This window comes from Lutjanus erythropterus, chromosome 19, assembly GCF_056507025.1.
Source record: "Lutjanus erythropterus isolate fLutEry1 chromosome 19, fLutEry1.hap2, whole genome shotgun sequence".
NCBI lineage: Eukaryota > Metazoa > Chordata > Actinopteri > Lutjaniformes > Lutjanidae > Lutjanus > Lutjanus erythropterus.
The window spans coordinates 16,908,536-16,934,424 of record NC_139335.1 but is presented as its reverse complement, the minus strand read 5'-3'; the positions used below and the strand labels follow the sequence as shown (position 1 = coordinate 16,934,424).

Sequence of the window (25,889 nt, the reverse complement as noted above, 5' to 3'; positions counted from 1 at the left end):
TTAATCTCTTGATCCACACACACAAAAAAATAGTAGTATTTGTTATTAGCTACAGACAAGCTCCAGGTCAATGTTTTTTTTATATATTGTATCACTTTGAACATGGAATAAATTGATTCTTTTCTTTTTCTTACAAGCAACTTCTACATTTCCTGCCAGTGTGAAGGCAAATTTGTTTACCTCTGTTAATCCAGTGCGAGTGTTTGATTTGCTGCTTGTCACTGGTCCAGCTGAAGCCCTAAAATCACATTCTTGCTCTTAATGTCATGCCAAGGATCAATGATGTTTTGTTTGATATCTCCACCTACTGGTGTATCGCAACTTCCCAACACTCAGTCACACAGACCAAAATTATCCTTGTGTGATAGATAAGCACTTTTTTTTATTATCGTATGTCTGACAGATATAAACAAACAATCTTATAAGAACAGCAAATGATTTAAAGTTACACATTTCTTTTTAAAAAGATCTACCCAATAACGATGTCTGGTTGGCCCTATGTACTGTATGTGTTCTGTAATGTGTGCTTTTTTCTGTTTAATGTGTGACCATTTTGTAGGAAATTATTCATTAGCAAGTGAAATCTGCTGTATCATGAAATTCTACAATTTAACTTATAGTAAGCCATCTTTTTCCCAATTAAAAACAACCTAGAGACTTTGCTCTTGGGTAAATATTTAGCAAGTGCCCTGGCTTGCATCCTTGTTTTGTTTGGTCACAGTTTTAGTATTACTGGTATTTAGGAAACTTGACTTTGATAGAACTGAAATCAAATTCAAAATAAGAGGAAAACTTGTGTTTTAGTCAAATTACTGCATAATTAGCAAGAGGTCTTTGCCATAGTGTCTGTCCTGTCCTGCTTTGACCCTGCCATGGAGAATCTGAAAACACGTTGGTTATTAGGGGACAATTATTGACCAAACTAGCTGATTTTTAAGCAGGACATGGCACAGTTCACCAACTTGTCAGCAGATGCATTTAATATTTATCTTTGCAAGTGAACTGTTGTAGTGATGAGAGGGCATATGATGAACAAACCATCTTGGATTAATAAGAAAAAGGGTCAGTGGGTCCATGACAGGTCAGTGGGGCAGACTATCTTTACACACCAAAGTCCATGTGATTAGCAGGCATAAAGATATTTGTATGCACACTTCAGGGCAGTGCACTCAGTGTCACATCTTCGGCTCTCACAGCTAGACCTCACTGACGACTCATGGCGGATGAGAAGATGGAGATGGCTGAAGCTGGGACGTCTCTTGTGTCTTCTGAGGTTAAGACACCTCCAGCCAGACCTCCTAACAAATTTGAGAGGGTGTTCCAGCCATGCCTGGGGGAGCTGGTGGGAACTATGTTCTTTGTGTTTATCGGGTGCGTGTCGGTCATAGAGAATGTGGAGGCTGCAGGGAGGCTTCAGCCAGCTCTGGTGCACGGCCTGGCTGTGGCCATTATGGTGGCTTGCATGGCTGAGATCAGGTGAGGCTCATCTTCAATGTTCTTTCCAAAAAACATTCTCCTACAGATTATGTATAGTTTATTGTGCCATGCAAAATGTGTGCGTCTTGGATGGACAATAACTAAACTTCTTTTTTCTTCAGAAACAAGATTTTAAAACACTTTTTTAACTGGAACAGTAGAGGACAAATCTCTGCTGGGCAGCCTGAAAAGAATATTTGGATGTTACCCCTTTGTAATCACCAACATTTTGATTAGTAACTGTGATTTAATTACAACTTTTTTCTCAGTAACTGTAACGGATCGTAATTATATTTATTTTGTAATTGAGTTACTCTCCAGCACAGCTACTATCCTATTAGACATTTGTGTGAAATTTTGTCATAATCAGTGTTTGAAAAAGGTTATGGCCAAAAATGTATTTTGTGAGGTCATAGTTATCTCAAAAATTACCATCAATTCCAGTCAGTTCAGTCCCAGTGGACATTTGTGCCGAGTTTGAAAAAAAACAATCTTTTCAAGGCATTCTTGAGATATCATTCAAAGTGAATAATGACCCCAAAACATAATGGTACACACCCACACACACACAACCAATCACACAATCCTCTCTAGGCTTACATTTGGCAGGGATAATAATAATTTTTAACTGTTTAAAAATATGTTAGTTATTTTCCCTGGTGACTTGCTCATTATACTTCGATTTATAGTTTGAAAAGAGCCAGGTAGTCAAACCATACAACGGATCTGAGAATATCATTTTGCACATAGTTTATATATATATATATAAAGCTATGAACTTTGTAACTAAAAGTCAGGCTCTCTCCCTTGTTTTTACTTCTCCAGTGGTTCTCATTTCAACCCCCCTTTCACCCTGGCCATCTATCTGTGTGGAGGGATGGAGTTGTATATGGTGATCCCATACCTCGCATGTCAGCTGGCTGGAGGAGTACTTGGAGCTGCAATGGCGAAGGTGAACCTGTCTCATCTTTTTGCCATCTTAGACCAGGGGTGTCAAACTTAGTTAAGTTAATTGGGCACACACAGCCCAAATTGATCTCAAGTGGGTCAGAAAAGTAAAACTACTGCATAATAAAATAAATAAGCAAATAAATAAATAAATAAAAAAACTTCAAATTTTCATGCAAAGACATAAATATACTGTGTGAAAACATTTGCAGTCAGTGAACCATCTATTTACAAAACAGATGATGACCAACTTGAGATGTGTTTGGTGCAAGTTCAGCAATTTCCAGATCAAGTCAGTCTACCTTCATGCACTGGATTATGCAGATCAGAGTGGCACCAAAAGGCACAAAAACTTGTATTTAGGAATTTTACATAGATTTTACAGATTATTTTTTGTACAAAGGTGCTGACAATATTTTGCACAGTGTTCAGTATCTTTAAACATGACCACAATAAGTTTTCATCATTTTCTCACAGAACTGTATTCTGGTCTGGAATTACTGACTGCCCTGCAATTTTTTACACTTTGCAAAGTCATTCACTGAGCCGAACTGGACCCTTTGGAGGCCCAGTTCCTGCCCACAGGCCTTACGTTTGACACTCCTGTCTTGGACTTTTTTTCTTTGTGCACTTATTATGGTTGAATTGATGCCAACAGGCGATGACCTCAAGAGAGAACTACGCCAAAGCCCATGGGGCTGCGTTTGCTCTGCTGCAGCCAGATGCCGAAATAGCAGGGCCTCTGTTTGGAGAGATCGCCATGACCTGCCTGGTCACCATGGTGGTGCTGCTGGGGGCCGTCAACACCAAGACCAGAAGCCCCCTGGTGCCATTTATGGTGGGCTGCACTGTTATCATCAACATCTTGGCTGGGTGAGTAAAATTAGGAAGGACAAGAAATGTGAATCCAAAATCTTAGAAATAACAGTGATAACTACCATTCGGGGTTTTTCTGCTTGTTTGGTCTGCGGATTGTTGTGAATAACTGAGTCATGATTTCTGGAAAGAGACATTGATGCTGACATTGCTGAGTGCCATCTTGTTCTATGATATTTGAGAGAAGGCAGATATCTCTGTGGTCAACATCTACAAAACCTGACAGCTCATACTAAAATAATCTATCTGTAAAGATCTTTTCATGGTCTTTTACAGGTTTGTTTAAGTGAAAAAAAGGATGTCATTCTGTAGCTGTGATGCAAATAGAACAAAACAGACAATAAATATCATCGTCTTGACACAAATAATTGAAAACTCATCTGAATATCTCATACCTGTCTGTTTTATCAGTGGAGATGTATCTGGCACCTGTCTGAACCCAGCCAGAGCCTTCGGTCCAGCCGTATTGACCAACTACTGGACTTATCACTGGATCTACTGGGTGGGGCCCATCGTAGGAGGCATAATAGCAGCTGCACTGGTTCGGTGGGTGCAACTCACACAGATATCTCTATTTTTATTTATTTCCCTAAATTATGTTGTTGTTTTTTTATTGTGCACTCAGGGGAATATTAATCAAACTGATGATGGTTTAATCACTTTAAGAATGGTGTTTATCTGTTTTTGCAAATTACCTCAACACACTTAAGGCGCGGTGTCAAACTCAGTTGGTTCAATTGATAACTAGCTCTGAAATTGAAAGTAGGATAATTAATGGCAAGCAGGTATTTAAGTGTTCAACTATTGTACAACTTATTGAAAAAATGAAAGAATAAAGTAAAAGTAATAAAGTCAAAATAGCAGTAAGGGTTTTATTTTCAGTTTGTGTAGCCTACGAGCAAGGTTTCAAGTTCAAAATGTATATTTGCATTTAATGAAATAACTGCATTTTGCTCAGCTTCGATTATTAATGATACTCGACTAGCGTAGCACTGCTGGAAACAGCTGAGATCTAGCATACACTGACACCCATTGTTTAGATGCCGTCAGTGCATGGATTAAACAAATTGGAATGCATTCTGCAGTTTTTGGACTCTGTGTTATTATGACACATGTGACTTAAAGGACCCTAATGTAACTGCACTGATAAGAAAAATTCATTACTGACAGAAAAATATTACAAAATATGCTTTTCCTGCTTTTTCAGACTCGTGCTTGGAGACAGGAAGACTCGACTCATTCTGAAATGAGGTCCTACATGAACTTGAGAGGGATAAATCATGAGATTGCTTTATCATCTACAGTTAAAATATGACCAGCTTCTAGTGTTCCCCTGAGATGTTTGTGTACAATTATTCTTTCTTTGCTACGTAATAAAAATCAGCCTTTTTGTACGTTTGTTTTTGGGCTAATGTGACTCTTGTTCCTCAAAGTACAGGTGTTGGAGTTTGATGGTTATAAAACACAGCTTGTAATATTATGATGAGCTTACAGTTAATATGATACTGGTTACACTTCTCGGCAAAGTTAAAGTTAAACAGAGTTGCAGCTGATTAGCGAACTGTGTCAACTTGTCTCTCCGGTCTCTCTTATAATGCCTTCACTGTGTTTTATTTAATTTAAGGAAAATCTAGTTTTCAAACAGGTGCATGACAGGTGCTTGAGTGATGACAATTATACATAGAATCTAAGAAAAACTCTCAAACTCATTACCTTTTGAATATAGAAAAACAATCTTGAGCCACAATTCAATTACTTCAGATTTTCAAGCACAAATGCTGCCCACCGTTAAAAAGAGACCAAATGGCAACCTTTTCAAAGCCAGGACACATCTCTGCCTCAGCTTTGTCTTCCTGGTACTCTGTGCTCGGTCTCTATAGCCAGAGCAGTGAATGCCTGTTCGGCACTGGAGGGTATCATGCTGTTTCCATATTGTACCCCTGGGCCTCCCCGCAGCAGTGGCCCACATGGGAAAGCAGGCCAGGCGGTGGGATAAACCAATTACCCCCCAGTCTGGGTGGACTCCTGCCGGCGCACCACGCAGGAGCTCCCGGCCGAGCCCTCCTGGTCTCGTTCCCCATGAGAGCCTGCTGGAATTCCCAGAAATGAGAATTGTGTGGTCTCAAAAGCCCGCAGAGAGGCTATATTCCACTTGGAAATTTGACATGGTGGCCCCCCTGGTACAATACCAAGGGAGGAGACTTCAAACTGGGCTTCTGTTGGATGAAAAAAAGTTTGTGGAAAGCTGGATTTCTGGCCATCATTTATCAATATAAGCTCTTTTTGCAACCTTTAACCAGGTCTTATACACATAAACTGATAATAAACTATTTGTATTAACTTAAAAAAAATGGTATCAGGGCTGCTTTAAGATTTTAAGTTGACTGAATTTGAAAAGACAAGTTGAGGTGATTTTAAGGTAATGTTCTGTAATCAAATAAACTTGAGAGAAAAATACTGAAAAAACATGTTCAAAACACTATGAAGCTGAACCAACAATGCTCCAGTCACATTGATGAACATTACAAACAAATTTGATTTCTCTGTTCTTTCAGTTTAAAAGTCAGTTCTTCATTTCACACAAAGAACTTTGTGATTTACACTGTAAAAAAATGTTTTAAATTTTTTTCAAGATTCAAAACTAATAAACTAGTCTAATAAACTTTGTAGTAATTCAGTTGTACTTGAGAAAACAGGTTCAATAACCTTAAGATATTAAGTTGAACCAACAACTGTTCAGTCACACTCATGAACACTACAAACAAATTTGATTTCTTTTCACATCGTCCCAGTTAAGACTTATCTTAAAATGTATTAGAGACAAATGACAATTATATATGCTTTCTTCATACTACAAGAAGAAGGGTCTCAGGAGAGTTTTAACTCTCAGGCAGTGTATGCTGGGAAGTCTGCTAATATGCATCAGTGTTTCTCTAGAAATTTATTTTAATGAGTTGATTGAAGTCAGCACAGTATGTTCATTCAACTCAAGTCAGAAGAGTCCAAGTAAGAAGAACGTTTTCTGAAAATAAATACCATAAGTTTTAAGTTTAATTAAATAAATGAATGAATTAATTAAATAAATTAAACTTCTATATTTATGTTAAGTTAGTGAGAAAAAATTAGTTGAGTCCCAAACAATGTTTTTAGTTGGTGAAACATCTTTATTCTGTGTTTCCCTAAAATCAAGTATAAAGTGAAACTGAAAGATAAGACATGCATACAAAGAGGAGCAATAGAGAAAACTTTTAAAAATAACGAGAGCAGAAATACACAAGAAGAGTTCGGACTGAGTGAGAGTAAAAGGCAGGGATCAACCCTCCTCTGGCTTCTGGATTCATGAGCCCTGATTGTTTCTAGATGAGAGCAGCCGTGACAATGCTCATTATGTCTGCCAGAGGCCTTGTCACTGCAGGGCCATTGTGCGGGCCCCATTCACCACACAGTCATTTACACTTTCATTGGCAGCTATTTAGTCCTCATAAAAAGTTCAACACACCAATTTGTGAGCCCTGCTCAGCCAAGGAGAAGTGTGGAATAGGCTACGAAAGCAGTTGCTTTAAAAGTCAATTAATTGTTCCCCTCTTAGGGGAGGGGCCGAGGGGGAGGATCTCCAGACTTTGGGGCCTCACATCTGTCCATTTGTCTTCTTCGACCGTGATGCAGGGGCCACACAGCTCAAAAGAAACGTCCAATTCAGTCTGCGCAGAGCTTTGGCCATCTAAGGAGATTTTGTATTTAATTTTATGGTAGGGCTATCTTATTATCATAAGAATCTGATTACAGGGGAAAAGATGGGATGCAGAAGGAAAAAGGACAAAATAAGCTTGTAGGACACTTCAACTCTAAATCCCATTCTTCTCAGAAATCAGAGATTATGCAGCGTATGATGGGAAAGGGGTGTGTAAGTTCATTTAAGCCTTCACCAAACCAGCTATCAAAAAGAGCACCAAGTCTTAAGGGGCCAGAGCATTCTTATTAAGCTGAGGACCTCATGAAATTTAGATTTTTATGCACTTTTCATGAGCTCTGTTCTCTTCTAAACACTTTATCAGACACACAAATATATGAACTGGCAAGATTCTCTGTCAAAATGTAATCAAATCCTTGCAAATTACAATGTTGGAAATTTTATTTTGTATTTATTGTGCTCCCAAGACAAACACAATACGAACTAAGATTTATATCAGACTCTGATTCTCCTGATTATATATATATATATATATGTATTGTATGCCACATATCCATGGATCAAATGCACATTTGTCTAATTTATTAAAACAGCTAAGGTCAAGATGAAATGTGGACAAGTGACTGGCCAGAAATCTCACAAAATTGTTTGATGTGCCAGTGTTATTTTATTATTTAGGTCCTATTCTGCTGTGTCCACCACTTAAGACAAAATATTAAAAAACTTAGTTCCTTCTCAACATGTAAAATAGATTTTTCAAAATCTGAAAAACAAATCTGATTTATTACATCCAGTCAAAGCTAAGCCAAGCTAAGCATTTCAAAAGTATCCATTACTAAAAACTGCCATGGACTTTCTAATTTAAAATGGTAAAATACAAATAATTTTCCTCATTTTAAAAACAAAGAAATATACAATTTCTACCTGAAAATGCCAGACTAATTGTTCACTATTACAGTGGAGTTTTTATAGGATTTATTTTGCATTATAAGTACAATAATCCTGATGCGAAAATATTTAATTCAAAGGTCATAAGTAGAGTACAGCACATATAAATAGACAAAACAAAGAGGATTTTAAACTTAGATACAGATTAATCAGAATAAAAATTGTTTCACAGTTGTATAAAGTATATACAAGCCTATTCAGTCACTCTTAGAATTAGGGGTTCCAAAAAGGATCGTCCTGAGGGGTGGGGTTCTACCCAGAACCCTGTGCTTCTAAAAGAAACCCTTTTTTGAAGGGTTTCTTGTTTGGATCCAGGAGGAGGAAACGTTCCTGATAGAACCCCAGAGAGAGTTCTGGGTGGAAACATTACACCATAAAAAGGTTCTCTGTAAAACCTGGGTTTTGTAAGACACCTTTAACAAATAGTTCTATGTACAACCCTTTATGGTGGGTTTTAGGTGGAACCAGGAACCAAAAAGGCTTCTTCAGTCAAAGAAGTCTTTATGGTTCTAGTTAGCACGTTTATGTCTAAGAGTGTAGGACAAACTGTCAATTACAAATGGCCATGCTTCAGTCTTCCCTCCCACCTCAGTTCAGAGGGCAGTTGTCACACAGAGGCAGCAAAATGAGCGACGGTTGATGCTGGGAGAAGCACAAAGAGAGAGCAGCAACTCAACCCCTTCTCAGTCTCGCAGGACTGAGGGCAGTGATGGGATAGAGACAAAGGCCGGCCCTCTCTGAGCCTCAGTGCAGGAGGCCCTGCTGTTTGCCCCCGTTCTTCTCCTCCAAATAGGTCTTTTTTACCAGCAGTTCAACAGCTTGGTCCCTGCTGGTGATGCTGGATGCCACCTTGCTGGCACATGACAACAAGGGACCCCACAGTGCCAGTGCAGCAGTGGGGATGCCTGTGGATAGAGACTGGTAGGGTTCAGCCGTGCTAAAACAACACACTTCCTCAGTCTAAAGGGAAGTCACAGGAATTCCGACGTGCCGCCCAGGCAGTCTGGTAGACTGACAGGAAGTCTTTGTATCGTGGGGCACACCCTAACCAAGCTTCCCCGAAGTGCTCTGATCCCATAAAGAGAAACTCTCCGTCCCCAGGCTTCACGTGGCACTGCAGGAGTGTGTGGATGTGTCCACGCCAAGACGAGCCGGGCTGAGATGACCCAGAAGCATCCTCTTGTTGTTCAAACACTCCACTGCGCTGCCAATACAGCCTCGCTACTGCCACCTCCACCAACGAGGTCTGACGTGCAGAGTCATGGGAAACGTTCCTGATGGAGCCTCGGACCACTGAAAGAACAAAGAGCAGAACCATTTCTTTACTAGAGGTGCAAAGAGACTGCATTATCTGTATCTGTATCTGTTCAACCAACTAAATCATCTGTCTCTGTATCTGTATTTGTATAGGAGACCAGAAATGGATGTCTTTTTTTTTAGTGGAGGTCACATTGAATGGAGTAAATGTTGTATTTTCTAACTTAATTTTAATCGGCAACAAATTTCCTGTTCACAAGTGGCTGCAGTGGGTTAAGCACTAAGCTTTTAGTTTAGTGTGAAATTAGAAGTCAGTTTTTTACACTTAGACATAACTACTTGGTTAGGGTTTGGAAACAAAACTTCTTTGTTGAATTTAGAGAGAGATCATGATTTTTCTCTGCCATGGTGGGTGTAGATATCCACACTGGATATTCCACCCTGGGTGCAATCAGCATCTGCCTTTTAAAAAAATAATCTCCGTGCATGAAATCAAATCAGTGACTGATGGAGGAAGAACTGACTTTTTCCAAATGATAAATAGCAACTTCAAACAGAAGAAATATCTGTTTCCATTTAATTATTTGCGCTTTCCAGAATAAGGTATTTAGATTTGAGTGCCTTCTTAATCTTTACACTACATGCATTAAGTAAATCCAATGACAAACCATTGTGCTTTGGATGTAAGTTGTCCATAGAAATTCCCTCCAAATCTTAATAGATTCCTACATGTTTTTTTTTTTCCTCTCTCTCTCCCTGTCTCTCTTTTTGTCCTTGTTTTTCTTCTTCGGGCCATTTAGCCCGGTGGACCTATTACTTCTGCTCTACAGCACAAGTCCCTCTCATTCTGCAGCCCCCCCTCCACATCTGTTCGACCTCCTCTGCACTGCCAGCAAAGCTGCTGATTTCTAGGCGCACACCAGACCAGTAGAACAGTTTTTGACATTATCTCAGAATTACTATTGGTGGAGGAAGTATTCAGATTCTGCATTCAAAATCTTCTTATTCAAGTAATAGCACAGGCATATTATCAGCAAACTGCATAAAGAAGAAAAGATCACAGTACCAACAAAAACAATCACAATGACGTGGTACAGCATTAACATGTAAGGAACATTTTAGGGTTGTAGTGGCTTGTCCAAGTGGAGCTTTCTATTTTATTGCACTGGTTTAACTCATGACACTGAATCATATTTAATAAAGTGATCTTGTGTTTTAGACTAAAATCTACAAATCTAAGTGTAACAGTGAACAAAATTGTAAAATAATAACTACAATATTTTTTACACTAAATAAGTGTAGATGAGTAAAAATACAAAGTTGCATTCAATCTATAAAACAAAGTAAAACAGAAGTTCATAACTTTGCATACTATATTTAATACTTGACCGTGCTAAAATACTTTCAACACCTGAGATTACGTGTCTCTCAATTGGAAACATTTATGTTAGCACCTTATACAACAACCATTTACATCCACTCTTTACAACGTGGGTAACTCACAGAGGGTGCTCAGACAAATCTAATTAATTTTCTCCTTCAGCTTTTTACAGTTTGGCAAAATTACATATATTACATTGATTTATAGCTCCAATATGTGGAGGCCTTGATACCTCAACAAAAAGAAAAATATGCAAATTGACAAAACACAAGAAAATCAAGAAAACATTGTCACCAATTTAACAAAACAGCATTGAGAAGAATGCTGGAAAGTGAAACCTACCAAATACAGAGATGCAAGTAGCACACATGGGACTCCAGAAAGTGATGAACACTCCTGGACACCACAAAACCTTACATTTTACCTCATTTTCTAGCACTTACTGAGAGCTGCCTTTAAGAACAAGCATGTCACGGCCATGCTCCAGCATTTCTGCATTTGGTTGTGTTTACTCACTTTCCAGCATTTTTAAAAGCCATACATGTGTTGTCAAATTGGTGAAGATTTTTTAATTTGCTTGTTTTTTTTTGTCTGTTTGCATGTGTTTTCTCGGGTTGCAGTGGATTGAACTCCGGGGGTGCAAATACAGACAGATAGGCAATGTGACTGAACTGGGGCCCATTGAGTGGGGTGAGTGGGAGTGGGCCCTCAAACAATGTGTTGGGTGGAGAATAGGCAATTGTAAATGAGTCAAGTGTTCAACCCACTTTAAGTCCAAAATGGTGCCATTTGCTATGTATGCCCTCAAAGGCAAACCTATCCCCATCAGGTTTTCTCTTTTTTGCAGGGGAGAGGGTGTTTCTGTGGTATTTTTGTCATATACAGATATGCAACGATGATTACTGGGTAATATGCATGTTGTTGTTGCAGCTGTTGCACAGGCACCAGCACACATGCAACAGGCAGGTGCCCTCAGGTGCATTCATAAAGAGTAGATCAGAGTAATCCAAAAAGGGTAAAAATATTGCTAAGATCAAGTGCTTCTTTGCCTGAAGGGAGAATCTGGATTTTTTTTTTTCCCCAAAAAGATTTGCATGACAGGTTCTGATCAATAATAACACCTACATATTTGTATGTTGTGACCATTTTGATTTTACCTAAATTGAGTTAAATAGGTCTGAACAACATCAAGGCAGACTGCAGGTTTTCATGAGTTTTTATTCCTAAAGGGATAAACAATAGATCTGTGTGACTGTATCATCTGCATTACAAGTAGTATGCAGCATTTTTCACAGAGATGATTTACATATATGGGGAACAGTGGTTCCAGTATGACACCCTGGGGGATGCTTTTTGACACTTCGATACTTTGCATATATTTAATGGTGTGTGTGCGTCATAACTATTAACCTGTCAAAAGTATCTTACACAACTATTGTGCTCACAGGGCCACAGAAGTAGGAACTTAATGGTGCTCTTTCAATGTGTTTAAATAGAAAGGTAAGTAAAAGAGCTTGTTGTCTGTGCAGTAAAATTATTAGGTACCTACCAAAATCACTGTTGCAGATGGCCAGCAGGAGCTCCTTATCATTGCATGGTCGGCATGAAGCTGAGAAAAGAAGGTGAGAAAATCAGTGAAAGAAACATTTTTCATATAGAATGGCAACATAGAAAAGTAAGTATGCCAAGTATGATTTTCCCACTTTTCCTGTTAGTCATAATCTCCCTCTCCCAATCCATGTATGACCCAAAGATCTATGACTGACACTGATTGATGGATGGGTGTCACATCTCCTCCCTACCACTTCACTGGCCTAAAATCTGACACACATACTGGTTCCATTCACCAAAGAAAGAAGAAACCAAGGGTTTGATGAAGGAATGCCGCTCCTTTAAGCATCAGCCCACCAAACCGCCTCCAGATCAAAAAACTCTCACAAGTCTTGACCCCGTGTTTGACTCCTATTGTATCTACCTAATTGAATGACCCCGTGCCAATGCAGGAGACGGCAGCAGTCAAACACTTCTGCCAGTCTGGCAATGCAGAAAAGATGAACCAGCAGCTGTCTATTATGGACACAGAATGACATCACCACACTGGGACAGGCCCGCACACATGGATAAATGCTAATAAACAGACATGCACAATGAAAAGGCATTTGCGGAATCTGCAAAAGTATTTGTGGTCTCAATTCAGGCCCCTTGGCCCGGTGCCCTTCAGCCGCCCTGTGGTCTGCTCTGTCCCTGCTGCTTTGTCCCTCGATGGAAACCAGACAGCCAGACAAAACACAAGACTGACCAGCAGCTGCATGCTCAAGTCAGCATGGTCTATAATTAAACTATCACTATTAGACTTAGGACTGGTCGGTCCCTCGCAAATGGCTTTAAAATTGTATTAGAATTTTTGGTGGCATTTTCTACTAGGCAGCCTTTATAAAGGCTTCATAAGGTGTAACTAGGCTAATTAGTATGCATCAATGCATTATTAATTAGTTACGAAACACTGACAGAGAATGATGTTGATGTTTATTATTTATATTTGGTGTATGTGTTTTAATATATGTTCAATAAGGAGGATTAATAAGATTAAGAAGGAAATAAGAGAATAAGACAGAAAAAACATTTCTATTTGGCAATAAATCAGTTATATGTGTTCATAATCCATTAATAAATGCTTAATAAGTTTTTAATAAGTGGATTTTGGTCACAATCTGCTGCAGCCTTTCTAAGGTAAATGGTCAACACCCCCTTCACTAAAGGAGACTATTCATATCCTGCCTTATACATAGCTTATAACTGATTTATAAAGCCTTAGTTAAGTCATAATTTATTAACCATTAATAATGCCATTTGTGACAACTTATACTGAACCCTTAATAAAGGGTGACTTACTGATGTGGTACCAAATGCATCTAGGACTGATCTTTATTAACCAAAATTAGAGACACTAAGGCATAAGGCATCCTTAAAAAGATTTATATTTAGGGGATCATTTACAGCTTTGTGGTGAGGCCTGCACCACCTTATCATTATGTATATCCTGCTAATTACATGGCTACCTATTTAAAAACTGGCAACCCCAAAACTGGTCTTATTAATGGCTTATAACTGATCTGTAAGGCTTTAATCAGTGACTTATTCTTCGGCATGGTATTAAGGAAATGCATCTACTAGGAACTGAATGAATCAAACTTAGTGAGGCTCTACTCACTCTGCAGCCCTCTGAGGCCCAGGTTGGGTGCAGCACTCCTGTTGCCCAGCAGCTCGTATCTGAAGCCCATCGTGCGTCTGCTCCAGGCTCCATCCCCCTGCGGGCTGGGCTGGAGATAGATGGCGGGCCTGTGCGGACCGTCTGCCCGGAAACAGAACACCTGTTGCTGCTCGGGCTGCAGCCAGCCGTCCGTCACCAGCAGCTCCAGCTCCCCTTTGGTGCGTTCAATGAACACGCTGGCTCCGCGGAAAGAGGGAGACGGTTTGATGCAGACAGTGGTGCGCCGGGCGGAGGACAAGTTGGGCTCCAGGACCACCCGGAGAGCCTGGCCCGGGTATATCCACCGCACCGAACCCTCTGTACAGCGCAGCCGCACCTGGAGAACAATCCTGGAGTCTACGCCAGCTGCAAAACCGCTGGACCCAACGAGATAAAACCGAGCAATATGTCTGATTATTCAACCATGTGAAACAGGTTCCCAAGATCAAATGACTCCTACATGTATGTCATGGATTACTTTGTTACTAATGGCTTTATCTATGGTTAGTACAATGTAAAAAAAAACAAAAAGAAAAAAAAAACATTCAAGAATTTAATGGAATCAACTAATTAACTTAAATAGACATTTTATTATCCAAGTAAATTAAAAAGGAAACTGACTAGCATTTGTTTCAGAACACTTCTGAACTGATTAACAATGAGTTCTCCTCTTTTAACTTCAAATGATGAATTGAACAATGTACTGTACAGAGTGCAGTCAACTCATTTAGTTAAGTTTCTACAGAAACATGGTGCACATTAGCAGACATTATTTTGTGAAAGTTTAAACTCTCCTTAGTTCTTTCTTTCTTATAGTTTGAAGAAAACATATATGATGAACACTATGACTGAACAGTTATTGGTTCAACTTAATATAGTAAGGTTATTTAACCTGTTTTCTTAAGTGAATGAATATCAAGTTTATTTGTCTAGAAAAGTTTGTTTTGAATCGTTAAAATATACTTCAACTTGTTTTTTTTTTTCAAATTCAATCAACTCAAAATATTAAGGCAGCCCAGACACTAAATTTTAAATTTAAAACAAATTGTTTATTTAGTAATACTTTATAAAGCAGTCATAAGCTAATTAGAACAAGTTTTAGGTTGCAGGTTCCAATGATCCCAGTGGTTGTTTTTGTATAATAACACCATGTTTCTCACTGTCTAATAAGCATTAAAACAGTAGTTATAAATGTTAGAAATTAATAAGTCATTAAAGAGGATTACTGATATCATCAAGCTGAAAGTGTTAATACATTTTGGCGCAGATCATCTGTTCGTATAAATGTATTTTAACTGATTCATAAATAATTAGTTCATGATTTATTAACATAAGTAAAGCCAATAGAAACCTTGCCTTTCAAAGGGCCAGTCTGCCTTCAATAATCTTATCTAAATCATTTCCCCTCTTTAAAAATGCAACAATATTACGGATCAATGAAAAAGTTTCCTCACCTTCCAGACCAGTTGCACAGATCTGCCGCGCAGTGCCGCAACTGAAGACCCAGCATGAAAATAATCACATTTGGCACCATCTCAACCACACAGAGATAATAAAAAATCAGAAACAAGTGGACGGCGGTGCATGGCTAGAAACTTTGTCTGCCACTTATCAGGAGAGCAAAGTGCTCTGCTGCTTCTGCACCGCATCTGCTGCCACACCGCGATGATTCAGCTGCACGAGATCATCTCTCTCTCTCTCTCTCTCTCTCTCTCTCTCTCTCTCTCTCTCTCTCTCTCTCTCTCTCTCTCTCTCTGTAACACACTCACTCACACACACTCACACACACACACACACACACACACACACACACACACACACACACACTCTCTAATTAGGACTGATCCAGTTGTTGGGGACTGCTGGCCTCTGCAGCTCTTTGTCTTTGCTCAATAAAAAGACAATCAGATTGAAACCCTTCAGCCATCTGTTAACGTCACTGCGCCTTTCTGCACAGTAATTCACTTACTTACTAACTTCAACTTCTCAGTTATATACTTCACATTTTACAGCCTATATTTTGTTCTTAGCACAACTGACACTCTACATCTCAATGTAACTAGAGCAAATGTCCTCTAGAAGTAGATAAATTGACTCACTAACTGTCTAATATGGAAGCTCATTTTCGCCAATGTAATGAAAACAACAAAGATCCTGCAAGTCATTATAATAAAAAACTGTCTCAAATTAGTTATTATCCCAAAACAATGGGTTAATAGATCGAAATAATGGCTTAGTATCTCAAAATAATGAGTTAGTGCGTCAGAGTTAAGTTATTATTTTTGAGAGTTTCTCCTTATAATGAGAAACTCTCAAAAATAATGACTTAGTATCTCAAAATAAAGAGGAAAAATTATGATTTAATATCTCAAATAATGACTACCTTTCTCAAAAATAATAACTAAATATCTCAAAATAATGAGAAACTTTCTCAAAACAGTTAATTAGTATAACAAAATAATATATCTCAAAATAAGTTTCTCATAATGACTTGCAGGATCTTTACTATTATTATTATTATTATTATTATTATTATTATTATTATTATTATTATCATTAAATCTTTTTTTCACATTGCCTGAATGGGTTTCCAGAGTTATAAGAGCAGTTAACCAAGGATCATGTCAAAAGTAGGCCAACTGAAAAAAACAGAAAAAATAAAGGGGGAAATATAGCTCATGTCTGTGTTTCTGTGCTCGAGCTTCATCTAGTGGCGGGATGATGCAGCGCACAATCCCCTCACATCTGGAGGACAAAATGTAGTCTGCTGCTGCTGTAGGCGCTCACGGCCCACAGACACCGAGGCTGTAACTCAACAGCCGCTAATATTGCAGACGAGTACAAACTGGAAGCAGCTTTCACCAGTGATTAATCCACTGGGACGACGAGGAGCTTCACTTTATTCGAGCCTGCAGGGGTCTTTTGTGCAAAAAAAAATAATTTGGCATCGTTTCAAGGTCTTTCAAGGCTGGTGGCGACATCTTGTGGAGGTAAAACTCCGTGGACCGTAACCAGGCAGGCCAAGCTGCTGCTGCAGCCCCTCTCAAGGTTCAGCTTATATGGGCCCTCGGGCAGCATCAGATCAAAGCGGTTTGGATGGGGATGTCGTGGAGTAAATTACACTCATGTGGAGAATTTGGCCAGATGTTGTCTCAGCTGCAGGAAAAACCTCTGCCGCTCGGGTCACCAAATCTTGAAGTTTGGAATCCGATCACATCTTGTCACCACAACTTTAATTAAATACGTGCCTGCTCACAAAATGTTAGAGTATAAATGCAGCTGTGATGACACATTTTAGTAATGGCAAAAGGGCCGTGTTGCAATGTTTTTTTTTTATGATTTGGCTTCAAATTACATTTGTAGAAACTTCGCCTTTATTTTCCATCACAAGCTCTGGCACACAACGTTGACATTACAGCGGCCTGAGTCGTCTCACATTTAAAATGATGAACCAGAAACCAGACGGAGTTTCCTCACAGGAGTACCGGATGGTCAGACTGGCTCATGTGTCCCAGAGAGACAAAGCAAAGCCAAACTGAATAGAGGCTTTGTGCCTGAAAGAAGTGGCCTCTTATTGACGCAGTGCAGCCTGGATCTTTCATATACTGTAGGCCTATAATGAACCGAGGTGGTGCACATTGCGTGCTGTCAGGAAACGCTGTCACTGATGTGGGAAAGAAAAATCACGGCCTCCACGTGATCCGCGCTTTAAAAATGTCAGTTTAACGCTTAAAGTTCAGTCAACTCAACACGGGGTCACAGCCTGTTCATCCTGTAGTTTTCTGTCCATACAGCAGTGAAATGGGTCACTGATGCCACTGAGTAATCATATTTAAATCATTTAGGTCCTTAAATTAAAACGATCGAAACAATCCCACTCCAGACCCACTGGCAGCTTTAAGGCCTAACACGCACTTTGCAGTCTTTTCGTCTGAAATGTGACCAAGATGAAGATGATTACGATGAAACAAGAAGAATATGCTCGTAAGTTTTAACTGGCAATTAGGTCTAAGATATATTTTATTCTCATGAGATATGGCTCATAACTTTTAAACCATAAAAAGAATAGAAAATTAAACAAAAGTCAGTTCATTGCAGGATTTCTTCAGTTTGAGATGAGGCCCTCGTTGTTTGAAGTGATCAGGTGGACATCAATGTACGGATGTCAGTCTCCTCATACAAAATTATCTATTAATCCTATTGTAAATCCAAATGAGCACATTTTTAATCTTTTTTTAAAATCATTTAATCTCATGCATTTGTTCAATTATCTTCCCAAAATTCTTGTTTGAATATTTTTTTTAAAAAAAAGAAAGAATAATTGTTCAGAAAGAATTATTAATATATGCACCCCGACCAATATATCAGATTTATCGGCCCAATACTGGCTTATCACAGCTATATCAGTCTAAATGAGTATCGGTATATATGTTGTCTGATATGTGCCAATATAAAAACTTTTAACAGAACATAATACATATTGTTTTTCATTTGTTAGCATTATAGGCAGCATTTTATGTATATTTAGTCCATTTTCTTAGTTCAACTTTAAAACACATTTTATATTTAGTTGTGTTCATATATATATTTAGTTGTTTATAATTATTAAAAATAATCAATAAGTTTGCTGTTTAACTGACCTAATAGAACTTTAGAAAATAAAGTTTATTGTTAAACTGTAATATATCCTGCCTCCATTATATAACTTTGACCACTTCTGTGGGATCATTTCATTGCATATTCTGTACATTATATTCTGTAAAAAGAATATCAGCCTATATATCAAGATCAGATTTTTTTTTTTAACTCCCCAATATCGGTTTTGGCAGGTCGGTCGGGTCCTGATATATTCCTAAATAAGACATTCAAACGTTTAATCAAGGATTTTTATATTAGGACTTCGTATTATCTTAAAGACTAAAATACTTTGTGAAACTCTGGGATAATCTTCTAAATATCTTGACGAAGTTGGAGTTTAGTTTTCATGTTCTTTAATATTACCAGCTCTAAGTGAAATTTATTTTTTCGATTATTTGACGTGATCCTGCTGCCTACAAGCATTTCAAACAATGAAATTGGATTACAAAAGAATACATATTATAACCTTCAGTTTAGGACTTTATCAGACGGTGAAAGACATGACAGGAAATTTATAAAATTTGTAACTTTATATTCTTGTTTTACTGGGGAACACTGCCACAACCAAGTTAATATTATGGAATTATTCCACAAATGTTCTAATGAAATTGTTTATGAGTACATGGTTGAACAGCTTCTCTAAAACAAATGATAAAAAAAAAAAACTTTATGGATAATCTTAACAAGATAACAGATACTGTGTGTAGAACCCGCAACAAAACACCCCTTAAACTCACAATATCACTTTCATTTTTAATTTTCTCAGCAGCGTATTAAATATTTGTATGTACATGTTTGAAAGTTACATAGAAAAAATATAGTATTACAGTAGGCAAGTTAGTTAGTGGCTTGTTAAACATTTATTTATAAGCATTATGTTAGCCTTCTGTGACCTACATACTCATCTCTTCTGTCTGAAAAAGCCTTTGTCCGTGCTGCTCTCTCTCACGGTCACTGTCAGGAAGTTCATGGTCACGTCTGTCACGGTCACAGTGTCCACGTTGGCAAAACAGGGGGTCCAGGACGAAGCTGGGGTAGCGGACGAATCGTGGATGTCCTCTGTGTCCTGCAGTGCGGGGATGACAGCAGGTCCAGGACAGCAGTCCTTCCCCTGCTGTCTCCGGTGCTCTGCGGAGTGCTTCAGCTGAGGAGCAGTCATCCTACTGACACACCTAGTCCTGTGATCACTTTTTTTGCGCACATCTGGACTGAATGCGCAGCTGTAGGACAACCCTGAACCACCCACATGTCTCTGCTCACTGGAGGATTTTGGTGTTATCGTGGTCTCCTCCTCAAACCTCTTGGTCAGCTGCATGAGGCTGTGATCTGACGTCTCTCCTCCGTGATGGTGCAAGCGTCGGGGCATTTTGGACTGCTCCAGCAGCCTGCTGCGTTTGGCGTCCGGCTCTGCTGAGCTGCCTCCATCGAATGCATCGTAATGTAAATGCAGCTTCGGTTTGCGGCCTCTCTTTTTGGGGACCCGGGTGGATTCTTGGACTGACAGAGCAGCTCGTGGAGTGGGCCTGGGCCTCCTCTCCGGCTCCGGTGGTCCAACGTGGACACTTTCTCCTCTGTTGACCGTGCTCGGTGGGAAGATTGTGGGAACCACGGCGCGTAAACCCTCCCGGGCCCTCGGTGTTATGACAGGCTCCGGGATGGGATAGGAAACCTGGATCCCTCTGGGAGCCTCTCCTCTGAATTCATATGTCTTTTCTTTGGCTTTGGCTTTGGCCTGAGGACAGAGCAAATAGCGTTTATGAGAGGAGGTTTCCCAGAGATGGAAATGTGAAGTCTCCTGAGGAAATTTAAAGGTCTAAGAGAAACAGCTGGGGATCTGTTGAGGGCCTCGTCCCACAGCTGCTGAGTGAGTTTAAAGGAATGTGTCATATTTATAAAACATATAACATGTAAATGATGCTTAAAATGTATAATCGCTGTACCCAAATAAACCCCATAAAAAGCACGGAGTAAATCAGAGGTTTTCGTTTGGTTTGTATGTGTCATTTTACTAGTTTGTATGAAAGTCTGAAACACAGTGTAGCAGTTTCGAAATTAATAAGACCGTTTAGTTGTCAGAACATGGAAATGATTCATCACTTGTACCGCCTGAAAAGACGACAAGATGAAATGAAAATCATCAAAAGATTCACCCACCTTTAAGAGAAATGTTTCAGGTTTGGGTCCCCTCTTTTTCGGTCCAAACAGCTCCCTTTCACGCTCCCTGATGATTGAAAATCATGAAAAGAATCGTCAAAACACATATGAACAGAAAGTTAAAGATAATATTCATTTTTAAAAATAATTTAATCGGAAAATCTATTTTCCACGTGTGGGGCAAACTCTGCCAAATGGAGTGACATTTCTCTACTTTTTTAAAGAAAAGTTCTCGTAAGAAATCGGTGAAATTAAAATGAAAAATGTGTCAGAGTAAAGCAGATAACCTCTTTGTGATGGAAAATTACATCACACCTTGCGACTTTATCAACTGGAAACGGAATCATTTCGCTCCACTGACACTTGTTACCATTTCCTTTACGAAAAATAAGATTTAAAGATCCAAAATAACACTAAATGTCGGATTTTTATGGACTTTTCTTCGAGCCCAGAATGCGCGGTGCCATCTCGGTTCTGCAGAGCGGCCTACTGCTGCGCTGTCAAACCCTCACCTCTCCTCGAAGGCAGCGAACAGACGTGCATCCAGAATGTTTTCCTCCGGCTCCCAAGTGCTGTACCTGTGTCCCCACAGCGAGGAGGAGAGGTGTGTGTTAGTATACAGTCAGTGGATCACATGTCAAAGTGTACACACGCGAGGGGTTATACTTTTACCAAAGCAATCTCGCTGCGTGAGCTGCAATTACAGACTACGTAGCGGACAGTGACGCATGGTGAACCCAGCCATTGCTAAAGCTACTGTGGACTTTAACACATCACAGCGGGCTGCAGCGCAGACAGTTACAACCCCTGACTGCTGCACACGAGCCACCAGACTAACGATAAACTGCGTTTAGCTACAGTACACAGCAGATATGGTTTTAAAAACACATCCACAAGCTGAAGAACGACAGAGTGTGAGGCGGTGCAGTTGTACGAGCGGCCAGGATGGAGCGCTGTCCTTCACAGCCTCGGCTATTATACTCACTTCTGAGACCAGCCCTTCCATTTCACGAGATATTCCCAGCGACCCTGCAAAACAGATCCGTAATACAATCAGGTTATCAGAGGTTTGCCTGTCGGCGCTGGACAAACAAATGGTTGCGTAATATGTGCGGAGACACAGCCTGCGGCTGAAAAACGCAACGAATACCCGTCTGATTCGCCGTTTAATGATGGACTCGGCTGCGAAGACGCTCTCACCAACAGCCGAGAGCTCCATGGTTCACCATGCACCTCGCTTATTTCTGTCTCTTTTATTATTTTTGGCTTCCCCGTGTCCTCTTCGGGTTGTTTAATTCCGCACATCCCATAATACGCAATCTGAAGAGGACGTCATCACGTCTTTTTCTGTTGCCAGGCACCGCAGTCGGTAGGACGGATCGCGGTGGAGCACATTGGCTCAGTTGTTGCTACGTGCTCCGTGTGTCTGAGTGGAGGGGAGGAGTCCCGCTGCTCTGGCAGCTGTACAGGAATGTCTGGCACAGGGGTACAAGCGGAGTCAGAGGCTCCCGGAGCGGCTCCACGGACCCCCCCGAGGACCCCGTGGGGGGGTCCGTGGAGTCCAAACCAAAAGAAAAAAAAAGGTTAATTTCACAAGCATTAAAATAAATAAATAAATTAAACCAATGAGGGAGGAGAATTGCTGGTTTAATAAAATGTTTCATCCTCACGGACAAACAATTTACACAAAACATCTGTAAATATTATCAATATATGTAAAATCATACGTAATTCAACATTTTAATTCAAATATGCTCACAAACAGAAACCACTGCATAAAAACTGTTCTGAATGGGATCACAAATGGTCAGATATCTGTCCTTCTTGTGGAAGAAACCCCCTTTAGACACACTTTGAGTTTGATTAGTCAGTAGCTTCATAATTGAATATTTCAAATAATTTGTTTAATTCAAGTTGCGACAACACAGTTCATTTTTTACCTACACTTGCAGCCGTTTTCAGTGCTGAATATCGAAAGAAAAGGGCCTGTGTAAAGACATACCATAAATGGACTCCTGCGCATTAACATTTTACGCGCACCTTGTCAGCACACAATCTTTAATGTCTGCGCACGTGAGTCAGAAAAAACACTGCACTGATAACAGAATGGAAAGCAAAAAAAAAAAAAGGAAATAATTTTAAGTCTATCGGCTCTAACATCATTTCAGCGGTTGAAGATTTGTTGCAGGACAACCTGTATTTATTGCGACCAGGTATTCCTGGAAGAAGATACCTTGTATTTCAATAAGACCTTCCTCGCAAAATAAAGGATAAATCAATAAATCAATTGCACTTGAGCGGGAAAGGGAAGTTGCTTTGTGTTGACTCATTACAGTATTGACTGTTAAAAAATTTTTATAAGGCGAACAAAATGATTTGAAAAGCAAACGTTGTCCAGAGCGACCGCTTATTTATCGACTTCTTCCCTCAAAAACAAACATAATTTTTATCAGCCTTCACATGAGTTTTTATTCTCAGGTTCTAAATGATTTAATTTGACTTAATTTGTTTTATTACACGTCACCCTGCAAAGCGGAACCTACTCATCTGTTTCTGCTTTATGTAAAATTAACTATAAAATACTGAGGACCAGCTCTGTTTCTGTAATCAGTGGAATGTTTTGAGCATCTAAACACAATCAAGATTTGATTTTTAATCTTCATTCTTTGTTAAATATGGTTATGAGGGCCTGTTGTTTCTAAGATGAATTTTTAATCTACAACTGTTGGGATATTAACAGTTATTATTATTATTATTATTATTATTATTATTATTATGATTATTATCATTAAATTTTTACTACTACTTAATTTTTTTTTATTTATTGTTTCTGGGTTATACAAATAAAAGGAAGGACTTTTAATTGAATTAAACATAAAATGTTTGTATTCAGTTAGTAGCAAACTATTTTATTATTATTATTATTATTATTATTATTATTATTATTATTATTATTATTATGAAATAATGGAATAATGGAATGGAATAATGAAAATAATAATACTAACCACTTACCACTCATTTTAAACCTAATAAAATGAAACACTTTGAAAGCAACCCTACAAAGTATTATTATTATTATTATTATTTAATTTTTGCCCAGAAGCCAGGCTTCTCTAAAACATACTGAACAACTGTGATGGTGATAAAAAACATTCACTTGGAACATTAATCACACAAATGAATAACTAACACATGAAGTGAGAAAAGGGGGAAGAAGTGCAGAGCTGTTGCTTCATTTTCTGCAGGCCTCATGTGCAATTCTTCATAGTCATCAGCATTTAACTGTAAATGAAATGATTACACATCTCGCCCAAAGAAACATCAGTGCATGTTAGTCTTGCAGCCTTAATACCTGCCAAATCCTCCAGGTCATCAATTTCGGCCTTGAGCTGAATGGAAGGTCAAATAGATGCCACTTTGAAAATTAATTAAATTATTACAAAAAAAAAAGCAGAGAACAGTCCTAGAAATACATTATTTTTATTGTTAGATGTTAACTCTTCCTCTTTTCCAGCTTGTCTTAAATGAGCACAAGAAGAGATGCAGCCACAGATACAGATATTGATGTATATATATTTATTAATTTATTGTGCTGTTAACCTGAACACTGCTGCATATACATATATACTGCTGCATTATAGGTCTTTTTAAAAAAAATACCTTTATGCTGAGATTTGCGTATTGATTACTAGTTTGATTCTAGCTGTGTTTTTATTCTGTATTTCTCTTGATTTTAATTACTGCTATTTCCTGCACCGGGACCTGATTGGCCCACCTCGTTTCGTTCTGTCATATTCATTATGTTCTGGAATGACAATAAAGCATCCAAATCCTTATCTTTCCTTATCCTAGATATAGATATAGATTAGATATAGATATATGTTTATGGGTGCAGTCTCAGTTTATTCACTGTTAAATGAATGAGGCAGGTCTAAAATCTCCACACCATTAAAGTGTTGGTTGATTGTTTGGGACTGAACTGTGGCCAGAAGTTTCCGTTGACCGACAACAAATTATTTGTCCTCTGTGGTGAGTTTAAAAGACGTTGCAGCTTTCAGCTCCTTACAGGTGACACTGTGAGAGAAATCATCACAGTTATTTGGCATGAATTTACCGCAAAGTTTTGGTGATATAGATAAATATTGCCTACAAATGTATTTACCTCCATTTTTTTTTAAACTGCGCTCTGCTTTAAGCTGTATAAACCGTGAAATCATGACTTAATATTTACCTTAAACGGCACCCGTGACAGCAAACAGGCAGGATTTTTAATTGAATTATTTGCCAGGTTAATTGGATGAGGGATTATTTCGCGGATGCAGATGTGTTAAATGAAATCGCAACACAAGCAGGGAGGCGGTGTGTCCTGCGGAGAGGTGCAGCAGCCTCGTGTTTAAAAATACAACCTATACTGGAGGATATATTTGCTGCTATCTGTCTGTTTAAATTCTCCCCGCTGTGGTGCAGACAAAGGCGGGCGCGCCGCGGACAAAAGATGCGTTGTGGCTGCCGTCGAAATATGAACCACCATTTTGATAGTCATAGGCTGTAGACCGACATTTCCTGTCGGTGCTATAATGGCTATGAGGCTGCACGGTTAGTGTTCAGAGAGAAAGACTGCACGGCTGGTGCGGTGCTGAGAGGAGAGGGCTGCTGCGGTTCTCTCCATATTTGGCCGTGAGTCGATGAAAAGTGAGTCTGCAGGAGCCGCAATGGCGACAGCCGCACATGAATAAACAGTGCTGGCTCTGTGAGAAGAACATTATTGGCTCTCTGGTTTCTGGGCAACTGCTGCACACGCTGTTCACTGTCCTACTTACCGGGCGACATTTTCTGCTGAAGGTGGCTCAGACAGAAACAAAAAAAAAAAAAAAAAAAAAAAAAGAAAAAAGAAAGAACACTTCAAGCGATGAGGAACTGTGCGGCTCCGACCTGCACGCTTTGCCATATTTCAGCGCATGAAAGCATCCTGATACACCCCTTCCATTGCCCCCCATGGCTCTGCTTTCTCACACGAGATCTATTTTGGGTTTTTAGGTTAGGTCTATTTGTGTTTAACAGCACTTTTATACAAAACGACAAAGAAATGAAGGCTTAAATTAGGATATTTCTGTTGCTTCGTGGGTTTGGAAAGAAAACCAACAAAGCAATTTCACAATTAACGGCTCCTCTGCTTTTTTTTTTTTCTGTTTATTGGGAACTATTAAATTTAGTGAGCAGCAGCAGCAGCAGCAGCAGGCCTCCGCCGGGTCACACACAGGGATTTA

At 39.2% G+C, this 25,889-nt stretch overlaps 3 protein-coding genes across 3 annotated transcripts; 1 reads left to right on the top strand and 2 right to left on the bottom strand.

Annotated features, from left to right (window-relative positions):
- The first annotated feature begins 1,180 nt into the window (after positions 1 to 1,180).
- On the top strand, positions 1,181 to 4,694 carry aqp8b (aquaporin 8b). The gene is made up of 5 exons (XM_084743750.1): positions 1,181 to 1,476; positions 2,302 to 2,428; positions 3,083 to 3,297; positions 3,712 to 3,846; positions 4,508 to 4,694. The coding sequence occupies exons 1-5, from the start codon at positions 1,217 to 1,219 to the stop codon at positions 4,548 to 4,550; spliced, it is 780 nt and encodes a 259-aa protein (XP_084599876.1). The 5' UTR covers positions 1,181 to 1,216; the 3' UTR covers positions 4,551 to 4,694.
- Positions 4,695 to 7,991: 3,297 nt separating this feature from the next.
- LOC146309572 (meteorin-like protein) lies at positions 7,992 to 15,522 on the bottom strand. Its single transcript, XM_084744158.1, has 4 exons — positions 15,282 to 15,522; positions 13,789 to 14,204; positions 12,127 to 12,186; positions 7,992 to 9,232 (listed from the first exon to the last, which is right to left on the bottom strand). The coding sequence occupies exons 1-4, from the start codon at positions 15,359 to 15,361 to the stop codon at positions 8,895 to 8,897; spliced, it is 894 nt and encodes a 297-aa protein (XP_084600284.1). The 5' UTR covers positions 15,362 to 15,522; the 3' UTR covers positions 7,992 to 8,894.
- Positions 15,523 to 19,198: 3,676 nt separating this feature from the next.
- Positions 19,199 to 22,017, bottom strand: cbx8a (chromobox homolog 8a (Pc class homolog, Drosophila)). Its single transcript, XM_084745101.1, has 5 exons — positions 21,770 to 22,017; positions 21,605 to 21,648; positions 21,132 to 21,197; positions 20,620 to 20,686; positions 19,199 to 20,197 (listed from the first exon to the last, which is right to left on the bottom strand). Exons 1-5 carry the CDS (start codon positions 21,836 to 21,838, stop codon positions 19,367 to 19,369), a joined length of 1,077 nt encoding a protein of 358 aa, XP_084601227.1. The 5' UTR covers positions 21,839 to 22,017; the 3' UTR covers positions 19,199 to 19,366.
- Positions 22,018 to 25,889: the final 3,872 nt, after the last annotated feature.

Excerpts from the sequence above, each read along its gene's own strand:
- aqp8b (XM_084743750.1), top strand. The coding sequence starts at position 1,217 with ATGGCGGATGAGAAGATGGAGATGGCTGAAGCTGGGACGTCTCTTGTG. Across the intron at positions 2,429-3,082 it reads TTGGAGCTGCAATGGCGAAG|GCGATGACCTCAAGAGAGAA; the intron begins GTGAACCTGTCT and ends TGATGCCAACAG. Across the intron at positions 3,847-4,507 it reads ATAGCAGCTGCACTGGTTCG|ACTCGTGCTTGGAGACAGGA; the intron begins GTGGGTGCAACT and ends CTGCTTTTTCAG.
- cbx8a (XM_084745101.1), bottom strand. The coding sequence starts at position 21,838 with ATGGAGCTCTCGGCTGTTGGTGAGAGCGTCTTCGCAGCCGAGTCCATC. Across the intron at positions 21,649-21,769 it reads TTAAACGGCGAATCAGACGG|GGTCGCTGGGAATATCTCGT; the intron begins GTATTCGTTGCG and ends TCTGTTTTGCAG. Across the intron at positions 21,198-21,604 it reads TGGAAGGGCTGGTCTCAGAA|GTACAGCACTTGGGAGCCGG; the intron begins GTGAGTATAATA and ends GTGGGGACACAG.
- LOC146309572 (XM_084744158.1), bottom strand. The coding sequence starts at position 15,361 with ATGGTGCCAAATGTGATTATTTTCATGCTGGGTCTTCAGTTGCGGCAC. Across the intron at positions 14,205-15,281 it reads CTGTGCAACTGGTCTGGAAG|CGGTTTTGCAGCTGGCGTAG; the intron begins GTGAGGAAACTT and ends CGTTGGGTCCAG. Across the intron at positions 9,233-12,126 it reads CATCTGCAACAGTGATTTTG|TGGTCCGAGGCTCCATCAGG; the intron begins GTAGGTACCTAA and ends TTGTTCTTTCAG.